General features: G+C 40.3%; 1 protein-coding gene across 3 annotated transcripts; it reads left to right on the top strand.

Annotated features, from left to right (window-relative positions):
- The first annotated feature begins 382 nt into the window (after positions 1-382).
- fga (fibrinogen alpha chain) lies at positions 383-10,520 on the top strand. 3 transcript variants are annotated; one of them, XM_048543562.2, is made up of 6 exons: positions 383-508; positions 2,087-2,203; positions 2,293-2,476; positions 3,050-3,195; positions 8,188-9,238; positions 9,637-10,520. In XM_048543562.2, exons 1-6 carry the CDS (start codon positions 455-457, stop codon positions 10,335-10,337), a joined length of 2,253 nt encoding a protein of 750 aa, XP_048399519.1. In that variant the 5' UTR covers positions 383-454; the 3' UTR covers positions 10,338-10,520. The 3 variants fall into 3 exon arrangements, with proteins under 3 accessions (XP_048399519.1, XP_048399529.1, XP_048399538.1); XM_048543572.2 differs by lacking the exon at positions 2,087-2,203; XM_048543581.2 differs by lacking the exons at positions 2,293-2,476; positions 3,050-3,195.
- The last annotated feature ends 1,638 nt before the right edge of the window (positions 10,521-12,158 follow it).

The following is a 12,158-nucleotide window of genomic DNA, read 5'->3' as shown; positions in this document are numbered from 1 at the left end:
AATATTGTGATAACGACAGTGAAGGAATTTTTAATTACAAATTACTATCAATTCAAATTGCACATGATGGATTTCAAGCCTAATTTTCCAGAACATTACATTGGTCTCTGGTTTATACATACAGCAACAATACCACAGTGCTATTACCTATACTTGTTGTTGAGCCATCTGTATTAAAAACATAGTGGAGTTGCCACAGAAATTCCATGTTGTAGTTGCTTAAAGGTTTCACAGGCTTTAGCATCTATTGACCTTTGGTGCGTCAACAAAGCATCAGAAAAAAAACCCAAGAATTTCAGAAAGGCCTCGGTGGTAAATGATCAACAGGGCCTCCACAATTTAGGTAAACAGGTTTCCCACTAACACTGACTGATCACGATTTTGTAGGTTTGAAATTTGGTGTAAGGGAGAGAGAAGTGACTTTTCCTCAAAGCCTTGCTGCAGAACTAGAAAGATGAGAGCTAAACAAGCCTTTGGTTTGTTTGTATGCTTCATGTTAGTTGACTGGGTAAGTTTTCCTTATGAATAAGTCATACACAGAGGATACATTGTGAAGATCCAGCGGCTCTGATTTATATCCTGAGAGTAGGCCAACCTAATAACTCCTTCATAACAAAGTTAGGAAGGAGTTGTGAACTGTATTGAGAGTGGGATATAAATCAAATCCCATTACACTTCAAAAGTAATGGTCTTTCTGTAACATGTTGGCAATTAATCCGTATTGATTTAGGTAAATTTAATGAAGTGAAATGGGGCGCTATATCCCTTTGCAGATTGGTCCTTGTGAATGTAGGGGCACTGTGATTGTGATTTGCAGCAGGAAGTAGGTTTGGAAAATATAAGAATCAATCTTTGAAGGAAAATCAGTTTTTGTCGTATGAGTATAATGACATCATCTCCGTGGAAAACAAAATATTCAATCAAAGGTTATTATAATCTCTGATGTCATTACTATCATCTCCAGTGAAGTGAGCATAAAACATACGCAATTATTATCTCATGTGTTGTTAAGGCTTCATGTATACAGCTACTTTCACACATGTCAAGTAGTTTTGGGTCCATATTGATGTGAAAATTGGGGTAGAACATGGAAGTGAGGTTCCAAAGAAATATCAAGTGTCCTGAGGTACAGACAGAAGACAGAGGTCATCTCATAACAATCTGGCTTGGCTCCAAATGCATTCTTACTCCATTCTGGTAGAAAGCCAAGGTGGTAGACTGAACCTTCTCCAGAAGATCAAAGAAAGGAGGAAGTGGACACTCCCACCTGCTATTTCCTAATATTATAAATTAGCCATCATGGAGTTTATTTGCTTCTGTTGTACAATTTGGTCTCTTAATTCAGTATGTTTGTCAGGCAGTTGCCTATTACTATAACTTCAAGTAGCTTCACTCCAAATTAATATGACATCATGGGAAGTATGTTTAATGCTCAAATTTTTAAATTATAAAATTTTTGAAATCAAAGATGGAACAACAGTAAGGTGACATGCTCTACCACTCTGACACCTAGTCAAAAAGATTTAAGCTCCCACTTTATCTGCAATTTTTCCCAATGGAAGTGAAGCTATTTATTTCTTACTGTAGTGCTGTATTCTTACTGTAAATGCATGGATTTTTTAAATGCTTGTTTTCAACAGTGAAAACATGAAAATATATCCAATGTTTAGAAGAATTTCATGCATTTTATTATGTGAGGCCATAAATGCTGTCTGATCATGATTGTAAATTTCGTGAAGCAATGGAGTCTGTTATTGAAGAGAATATGTTATTTTCACACATAAGTTATCCCTTGTTCAAGGGATAGTAGGAACTGCTGATGCTGGAAAATCTGAGATAACAAGGTGTAGAGCTGGATGAACACAGCAGGCCAAGCGGCATCAGAGGAGCAGGAAGACTGATGTTTTGGGCCTAATCTAGGTTTGAAACGTCAGCCTTCCTACTCCTCTGATGCTGCTTGGCTGCTGTGTTCATCCAGCTCTACACATTGTTATCTTTGTTCAAAGGAACATGCCAGGTTGATGATTGTAGATCAGTGTCGAATATGTCAAAGGATTCCCTTTTTATTGATTTCTTACAATTGAAGATTCAGGCCCAGTCTTCCCCTGCACCTTGGGGTCCTCAACCCATTGGAAATGGCGACCAATTTAAATCTACTCAGTGTTCAGAGAAGAAATGGCAGATTTGTATGAATTGTGACTGGGTAAGTAATGCAGTTGTCACTTCATTTTTTTGAGAAATTATACATTGCAAATAACTAAAATATTTTATAATTTTGCCTAAATTCAATAGGGCTCTAAATGTCCATCTGGGTGTAGAATTCAGGGATTAATCAAGACTGAGAATCAACAAACTGATAACAGGATCCAAGCAATTCGACAGATGTTGGACATATATTCCACAGCATTTGAGAATACCCATATTACTGCGACTGAAGCTGTCAACAGAATCAGACAGACTCTAAGCAAGATAGGTGGTGAGTGGTTTATAGAAACGTAGAATCCCTACAGTGTTGAAACAGGCCCTTTGGCCCAACAAGTCCATACTGACCCTCAAAGCATCCCACCCATCCCGCATTACCTACCTAATCTACACATCCCTGAATGCTACAGGAAATTTAGCATGGCCAATCCACCGAGCCTGCATATCTTTGGAGTGTGGGAGGAAACTGCAAGCACCTGGAGGAAACCCACACAGACACTGGGAGAAGGTGCAAACTCCACACAGGCAGTGGCCCAAGGGTGGAATAGAACCCAGATCCCTGGCTCTGTGCCACTGAGTGACTATGCCGTTCCTCTGTTCATGTTTCTTAAAAGTGTCAGCTTTTATTTCCATACAAATTAAAATTGAATCACAAACTCAGATTATCACAATAGCGCATCCGTTGAGGATTGTGCAACTACAAAATTCCCCTCCCAATTAATTCAGATTCAGGAAATGCAGCTTCGACATTCATTTGGATTTAGTTCAAATTACTAATTTATTTAAAAAATGTACTTGCAGAACCCAATGAAAAACTAAATAGAAGAATTTATTTGTCATCTTTTAGGACTTGGCGACACTTATTATCAGTTGGTGGATCATCTGAATTCCAGGCTTACCATGTTGCAGAACAAAACTAACGATCAAAGTCTCAAGTTAAAAATACTAAAAGATAACATGTTAGAACAATTCAAGGTTGTCTCAAGACTGGAGGTAATTTTTTATTTCGTTTATTTGTGAGAAGTGGACATCATTGGCTGGCCAGCACTTATTACCCGTCCCTTATTGCCCTTGAGAAGGTAGTTCTGAGCTGCCTTCGTGAGCCACTGCGGTCTATTTATTATTCATTTTGAAAGTGCAATGCTTTCACTCTGAAAGTTGCAAAGTCTGCCATTTTTATTTACAATATTAACCCTAATACAGTAACTATTAATGTCATGATAACAAAGCGGGTAGCTGGATGAACACAGCAGGCCAAGCAACATCTCAGGAGCACAAAAGCTGACGTTTCGGGCCTAGACCCTTCATCAGAGAGGGGGATGGGGTGAGGGTTCTGGAATAAATAGGGAGAGAGGGGGAGGCGGACCGAAGATGGAGAGAAAAGAAGATAGGTGGAGAGGAGAGTATAGGTGGGGAGGTAGGGAGGGGATAGGTCAGTCCATGGAGGATGGCAGGTCAAGGAAGCGAGATGAGGTTAGTAGGTAGGAAATGGAGGTGTGGCTTGAGGTGGGAGGAGGGGATAAGTGAGAGGAAGAACAGGTTAGGGAGGCGGGGAACAAGCTGGGCTGGTTTTGGGATGCAATGGGGGAAGGGGAGATTTTGAAGCTTGTGAAGTCCACATTGATACCATTGGGTTGCAGTGTTCCCAAGCGGAATATGAGTTGCTGTTCCTGCAACCTTTGGGTGGCATCATTGTGGCACTGCAGGAGGCCCATGATGGACATATTGTCTAAGAAATGGGAGGAGGAGTTAAAATGGTTCGTGACTGGAAGGTGCAGTTGTTTATTGCGAACCGAGCATAGGTGTTCTGCAAAGCGGTCCCCAATCCTCCACTTGGTTTCCCCTATGTAGAGAAAGCCACACTGGGTACAGTGGATGCAGTATACCACATTGGCAGATGTGCAGGTGAACCTCTGCTTAATATGGAAAGTCATCTTGGGGCCTGGGATGGGGGTGAGGGTGGAGGTGTGGAGGCAAGTGTAGCACTTCCTGCAGTTGCAGTGGAAGGTGCCGGGTGTGGTGGGGTTGGAGGGGAGTGTGGAGCAGACAAGGGAGTCGCGGAGAGAGTCGTCTCTCCGGAAGGCAGACAAGGGTGGTGATGGAAAAATGTCTTGGGTGGTGGGGTTGGATTGTAGATGGCAGAAGTGTCAGAGGATGATACGTTGTATCCGGAGGTTGTTGGGGTGGTATGTGAGGTTGAGGGGGATCCTCTTAGGGCGGTTTTTGTTGGGGGCGGGGTGTGAGGGATGTGTTGCGGGAAATGCGGGAGACACGGTCAAGGGTGTTCTCGACCACTGTGGGGGGGATGTTGCAGTCCTTGAAGAACGTGGACATCTGGAATGTGCGGGAGTGGAATGCCTCATCCTGGGAGCAGATGCGGTGGAGGCGAAGGAATTGGGAATAGGGGATGGAATTTTTGCAGGAAGGTGGGTGGGAGGAGGTATATTCTAGGTAGCTGTGGGAGTCAATGGGCTTGAAATGGACATCAGTTTCTAGCTGATTACCTGAGATGGAGACAGAGAGGTCCAGGAAGGTGAGGGATGTGTTGGAGATGGCCCAGGTGAACTTGAGGTTGGGGTGGAAGGTGTTGGTGAAGTGGATGAACTGTTTGAGCTCCTCTTGGGAGCAAGAGGCGGCACCAATTCAGTCATCAATGAAACGGAGGAAGAGGTGGGGTTTGGGGCCTGTGTAGGTGCAGAAGAGGGACTGTTCCACGTAACCTACAAAGAGGCAGGCATAGCTAGGACCCATGCGTTTACCCTTGGCCACCCCCTTTGTCTGTAGGAAGTGAGATGAAGCCAAAGAGAAGTTGTTGAGGGTGAGGATGAGTTCGGCTATGCAGAATGAGGGTGTCAGTGGAGGGTGACTGGTCGGGCCTGTGGGACAGGAAGAACCAGAGGGCCTTGAGGCCATCTGCATGAGGAATACAGGTGTATAGGGACTGGACGTCCATGGTGAAAATGAGGTGTTTGGGGCCAGGGAATCTCTTAGTCTGTCCAAGTCCCTCTACAGCCTCTGCCACCTCTTCAACACTATTTCTCCATCCACCTATCTTTGTGTTGTCTGCAAACTTAGCAAAAGTGCATTTAGCCACTTTGTGCATATCATTAATGTATAACCGAATTATTGAGGTCCCAATAAGACCCCTGCAGAACTTTACTAGCCACCAGCTGTCATCCTGAAAAAAGTCCCCTTTTCTGTCTCTGCCAATTAGCCAACCCTCTATCCATGCCAGTACCTTGCCCCTAACAACATGGGCTCTTACCTTATTTAGCAGCCTCCTGCATGGCACCTTGTCAATAGTCCTCGAGAAAGAACCTGCAAGTATTTCCTCAGCCATAATACTTTCTCTTTAAAAATGCAGTCTGAGAGAAGTAGTTTTAGAGCAGTCGGCTTCCATTTCCATTGGGAGAATTTTCAAGCAAACAAAGTAAACAATGCAATGCATCGCACTCTCAGATTCTGGAATTGTTTTTTGAGTTTAGGTTAAACATCCATAGCTTGGGGTGAGAAAACAGTTTTCTTTTAGTTTCAGATTAGCATTTCTGTCGAGTTCTTAGTTGTTGGTGAATTGGAGGTGTTTGGTCAAAACCCTGGAGGAGTTATGTCAAAACCCAAATCTCAGTTACAAGGTGAAATATGCAAGAGGCTGTCACATTCTCATCATCAGGAGCTCAAGCGAAAACTAGAGAAGACATTCTGTCTGATGTTTGGGTATTCTTATGGTATGCTGCGGGGAGTGATAGAATTATATCTTTACTACTTGCTTCAAAAACATTAAACATTTTTTAATTGTAAATAATTTGATTCATTTTATTTTATCTTCATTTCTTTTGTGTAAAAGACTTCCGTTTTATTGCTAAATCCAAATCTGTGGCATTGCATGCTCACATTTCAAGGAAGACCACTTCATTAAAATAAAAAAAATCCATCAAGTTAGAGTTCAGTATGAGAGCTGACTTGTTAAATAATAACATCAGCTTCGACCATAAAACACTCAAAACCTCTATGGTCTCCTTCTGAATCTGACACATCCCCCACACATAAATGGCACAAGATGTAACAGATTATAATTAACTATCTTTAATATATGTTATCAGTGTCTTTATAATTAAAATATTGAACTTAGATGACACCTGATCATTTGATTAATATGTTTGTACCAAGGATCATAAAAGTCCTCCCTTCCTTTGATAAGATGTTCTTGGAGCTGGGTTTCATGATTTCATTTTGGCTAAGAAATGCATAAATGTTTAGATTTTCACTACCAATACAGATAGCTCAATTTAGGAAATTTCCCAATTCTAGTATATAAGCTCCTTTGCAACCTGTTTCAGCCAAGCGACAGGGGCATGGAATAGTGGCAGGCCCATTACCCACAGAAACAGATCCAAAGTGGCAACGGAAGCTGCTAAGTACTGGGGTAGCCTGGTTATTATCTCTTTCACAATCTGCCTTGGTTCTGTTAGACTTTGTCCCAGGTGTTTGGTTACATTTCAGGCACTCAAGCTCTTGCCCCGTCACGTCCCCATTCACTGCCCATGCTATCTCAATGCCAACTCATGCTCCATTCCACTCCTTGCCCCTTATATTTCCCATGCCAATTTCCACAATGTACATTATATGAAAAAAACAATTAATCATATGGTGACACCGGAAGAGTGAAATTGATTTAAAAAACATTGATTTCTGGAAAACAACAGCTGATTGACAAATGTGTCATTGAAGTATCAATAACAGAAGCTTTAAGCACTTGACATCCCTTAATCTTATGCAAATAAACATTAAGACAATGGTAAAAAAAATTAGAGGAATAAAAGACAAATGATTACCTCAGAAGTGTCAAAGTCAACAACACTTTGGACCTGTATAGACAAACTTACTTCAGATTATCCTATTATAAGAGTTTCAGTTTTTAACCAAGCATCATAATGATTTTAGAAGGGTTGGTGTGGGTGGGGCACATGTTGCAATATTTGCGTAGGATCTGTAAGGTTCCATGGGTATGGGTGATGGGCAGTAGTAGCCAATGACTTGACATGGACCATTAGGTGGAAGGTAGGAACATGAAGGAACCTTTCAAAAGGCTCCTAAACCCAGACTATGGTTCATAACTGCTCTGAGGGGCGTTAAACCATGAATCATCAAAAGTGGGTCCAATTCCATTAAAACTACACAGTGCTCAGAGGTGCATCATTTGCAATGGAGCTGGCCAGTTTGGGAGTATTGGGTGAAGAATCATCACCCACACTCTTACCCATCTTCAGTGAAAATCGGGGGCATTGGGAAGGGAGTGGGAATCTCAGAATTAGGTCCCATCTGCTTTGCAGAGTCACTCTCATTCTATGAAAATCAGAGCCAAAGATTAAAATGAGAAAATAGGCCCAATAACTTATAATAGCAATTATCCTCCATCCGATTGCCAATCACATTTCACCACCTTGTTCTCATATCTCTTGGCCCATATTTCCTTCATCGCTTATCCACTCAAAGTTAACATGCTTCTGTCTCAATTGCTAACCTTGGAAGTGAACTCCATTGTTTCACAAGTCTCTGTGTAAAGACCTTACATTGACTATCTGTTTCATGTTGCTCACATTTAATTTTGCATCTGTGGCCTCTTTGTTCTTGAGGGCAGCTAATGGGAAAAATCAGTGGGCATTGTGTAAAATGGGCTACTAATTCACTACCATCATTTTTTGTGCTACTGCCAAAGACTAATTTCATTCAATAATCTAAAGTTAGTCCACATTTTCCTTTTATAGTTTATTGATGTGCTGCTTATCAATGTATGCCTCCAGTAATGACTAGGCAACATAATTCATACAAGAGAATTATCAGTTATCCCTTTCACTATCTACTTGCTGTTTGGAAATTTCATGGCCGTAAAGCTTTGGTGATGCAAGGAGTAAAATAGAAACTCCCCAAATTTCATTCTTCCCATTAATGACTGGCATTGCTTGATTTGAATTTTTTTTTTGGTAGGTTGACATTGACATCAAGATACAATCTTGCAAAGGATCTTGCGCAAAGTCAGTTGTTTACAATGCCAACAAAGAGAGTAATGTCCGAATGGAGAAATCCCTCCAATCAATGACAGGCATAAAACTGGACAGGGTTGTGAATGACAAGCCAATACATAAGCTCAAACTGAGTTTGATGAAGAAATCTGAGGAACGAACTACATTCAGAACTAGACTCCACACTAGATTAATTACCATAGAAAATGATGCACCACATGCAAATTCACAACAAGATACTGGCTTTTATGAAGATTCATTCTTAACTTCTGCGCCAATGACTCCAAAGATTATATCCACAATCAAAGGTGTTGACAATCATACAATTAGCATGAAGGGTAGTTTTGTGCCCTTAACCCATGGACTAAATAGCACAGAGAAAACGTATGTATCCCTAAAGCACGGCAGCCTGGATAATAGGATTGAAGAGCCACTTTTCATAAATGTTTCAGTCAAATCAACTTCTTCATATAGTTCTTATTCCACCAAATCAAACTACTCTGTATCTGGTTCTAAAGTTGTCATAAATCAAACTTTCACCAAACATGGTGACACAAAGGCAGTCAATCAAGCTGCTTCTTCTGATTTGTCAATCCTCAATTCAGGCCAAACAGATTTTAAAGAATTACCGTTGCAACAAACAAGTGAAGGCTCTTCTGCTCATTTAGCTCAAACAAAGAACAGCAGCTCTAGTGATTTCACCGATTATTCAACTTTGGGGCATTTTGAGAATTCTGTAATGACTAACAACAGAAAACATGCCTGCCCTTCAACCAAAGAGGTGACAAATTCTAAAGACAATGCACCTCACGCTGAATCTGTTAACAGCAGCTGTAGCCATCAGTCCACCAATACAAACGATTCTAAGGGCTTTTCAAAATCCTCAAGTACCACCCAAAGAACTTTGAAACTAAACTTGCCTTTTGATGATGAAAGTGGAGAGGAGCGTGTGGATTTGCAGGCCCGTAGCTTTAACATTGATAAAGTGCAGAAGATTGAAGGCTACATTGGGAAAGGTATGATTAATTATAATTTAAATTAAAATTTGTTGCATTTTTTTCCATAGAGTCAATATGCAGATTGAATCAATGAGCTGTGTTATACATGGTTCCATGGATAGGCATTTCTGATTGATGTCTGTTACTTGTTTTGCAAACACGGTAAAAAACACATTAATATTTCATAGGTTGCTAAAGTGTAAGGTATATAAATGTCTAAATGAATGCTGGGTATGGAATTTGATATTTTTAAAAATATCTAAGAAGCCTTCTGGAGAATGTAATTTGTGATACTGACAATCAGATTGCATAGAATATATGTTTAACAGTAGCTTTTTTCTTTGTGTCCATCTGAAACTGCTGTTCATATGCTCTCCTTTTCTAATTTAATGTGCATTTTTAATGTTTGTTTCCAGATTGCATGGACATCATGCAAAAGCATGCGTCTGGTGATGAAAATGGTTTATTCAAGATAAAACCTACTGGCTCTGCTGACGTTGTAACAGTTTACTGTGATCAGAGCACTGAACTGGGTGGTTGGGTGCTGGTTCAGCAGCGAATGAATGGATCAGCTAACTTTAACCGATCCTGGGATGACTACAGACAGGGATTTGGTAACATTGACAAACAAGGCCATGGAAACATCTGGCTGGGAAATGAAGTCCTCCATTTACTCACACAGAAGGAAAGCATCTTGCGTATAGAGCTAGAGGACTGGTCAGGGAATGAGGCATTTGCTGAATACACTGTAACTGTGAGTTCTGAATCAGAAAGCTATCGTCTAAACATTGGCAGTTATGGAGGAAATGCTGGGGATGCATTAGTAGCAGGGCTGCCGTTAGATAGTGAATATACCTCCCATGCAAATATGAAATTTAGTACTTATGACAGAGATAACGATAAATGGGAGGAGAACTGTGCAAAATTTTTTGGAGGAGGCTGGTGGTACAATAGTTGTCAGTCAGCTAATCTAAATGGAATTTACTACCAGGGGGGATTGTATGATCCTCGTAACAACATGCCGTACGAAATAGAAAATGGGGTGGTATGGGTCCCCTTCAAAGGTAGCGACTACTCCCTTAAGGTGGTAAGAGCAAAAATCCGACCAACAAGTTAGACAAACGGTTTCTGTAGTCAGTTATTCAAAGGTTATTGCAAGTTTTATGTTTCACTTGCACGAAAAAATTGACCTCTTTACATCATCTGAACTATCGGAACACTTGAAAAAATTGTTAAAAGATCTGCACCAACATTGAATAAATGGATAACCTTCTTCCATCTAACAGATAATCATGAACAATGTCTTCATCATTCATTCATTTTTCATTCAAATACCATCAAGAATACATATCCAAATATAAACAGTTTCGTAATTGGGCATCCAAGGTCCATATCTTCAAAATGGTACAAAGCCTTGAAGACTAAAAAGCAATTTGATGCAATGAACTTAGAGGGTTTCAGTAGGGACACAGATACAATATCAAAAACCACCAAAGATTATCCTTAGTCTTAGTATTCATTGACTCCTTCTGGAAGGCATAATGCAAGTGGCGAAAGAATTGGTCTTAATTGCATGTCATGTGAAGGTTACAGTCCAGCTAAGTAACAGCCATGCCCCCCAGTTAGAAGATTATGGAGTCACTTTTGTCATGTAGTTTTGTGCTACGTATAAGAGTTTGGGTTTCAAGGCAGACTGGTCAAAGAGAAGGCAAGGTCAAGAACTGTTTTTAAAAAAATGCTTCTTTAGAACTTTGTTTTGTTGCACATCAGTACTAAATATATGGTAACCTGACATATAGCAGGCTCTAATATTACTAATATGTTATTGAAAATATATTCTCTACTGTGCCTTTTGTTGTTAATCAAATCCAATTTCATCTTATCTATCGATTCATCTTTGCTCTACCTGAATCTAGCCCCACACGGTGCAACTTATACCATGTGGGATGCTGATCCATGGCATTACCATAAGCCTGTCCTAATGCCCTGAAGATTTATATTTGACTTGTCATAATAGCAGGAAAACACTCTAGTGCATTACTGAGGGAATGTTGCATGGTTGGAGGTGCTTTCTTTCAGATGATGCATTAAAACAAGATACTTTCTGTCCTGTTATATTACATGGCACTCCTATGAAGAAGAGTAAAGGGGTTACCCTACTGCCTTGGACAGTACTTATTCCAGTTTTCCTTGATTGGATACAAATTAATTGCCTCATTTCATACCTTCCTACTGTCACGTTTCACATTCATTCTTTCATGGAATGTGGATGTTCTTGTTAAGGGTAAGATTTGTTGCCCATCCCTAATTGTCCCTGACTTCACTTCAAAAGTATTTCATTTGCAAGGATTTGGGATATTTGATGATCAAGCAAGGAGAAAAATAGCTTTTATTTAGATTTAATGTCCCTTAGAATAGAAAAGGACCATCTAACACTCATTGCCTAGATGCAAATATCAATAAGGACAGCTGAGACGGAGAGTTTAATGAGGATAGCAGGAAGAAATAATCAATTTTATGGTGGAGATAATTGTATGCAAAGTTTCAAAACTTCTTTTGAGTATTTTAACCAACAGCTCCTTCAAGGGGTGAAGAGGCATATTGGTACTGTCAGAGGACTTGCAATCTGGATGCACAGATTCAGGGGTCACAGGTTCAAGTGCCGCTAAAGTAACTCATGACATTTAAATTCAATTCATGAGTAAACTCCGGATTTGGATTCCAAACCTAGTCATGGTGACCATTATTTGTTGACATTAAAAAGATCTGGCTCACGGATATCCTTTGTAGAAGGAAATTTGCTGTCCTTACCTGGTATGACTTCCATGTAGCTCCAGATTCAGTTCGAGAGAATTGAGGAATGATGAAGAAAGATTAGCTTTGTTTGTAATGCCCATATCGAATGCAGAAATAAAAGAAAGTTCAACCAGAGATTTCT

This window comes from Stegostoma tigrinum, chromosome 1 (assembly GCF_030684315.1).
Source record: "Stegostoma tigrinum isolate sSteTig4 chromosome 1, sSteTig4.hap1, whole genome shotgun sequence".
In the NCBI taxonomy this organism is placed as follows: Eukaryota; Metazoa; Chordata; class Chondrichthyes; order Orectolobiformes; family Stegostomatidae; genus Stegostoma; species Stegostoma tigrinum.
The sequence above is the reverse complement of the archived record's forward strand: the minus strand, read 5'-3'. Positions and strand labels throughout refer to the sequence as shown.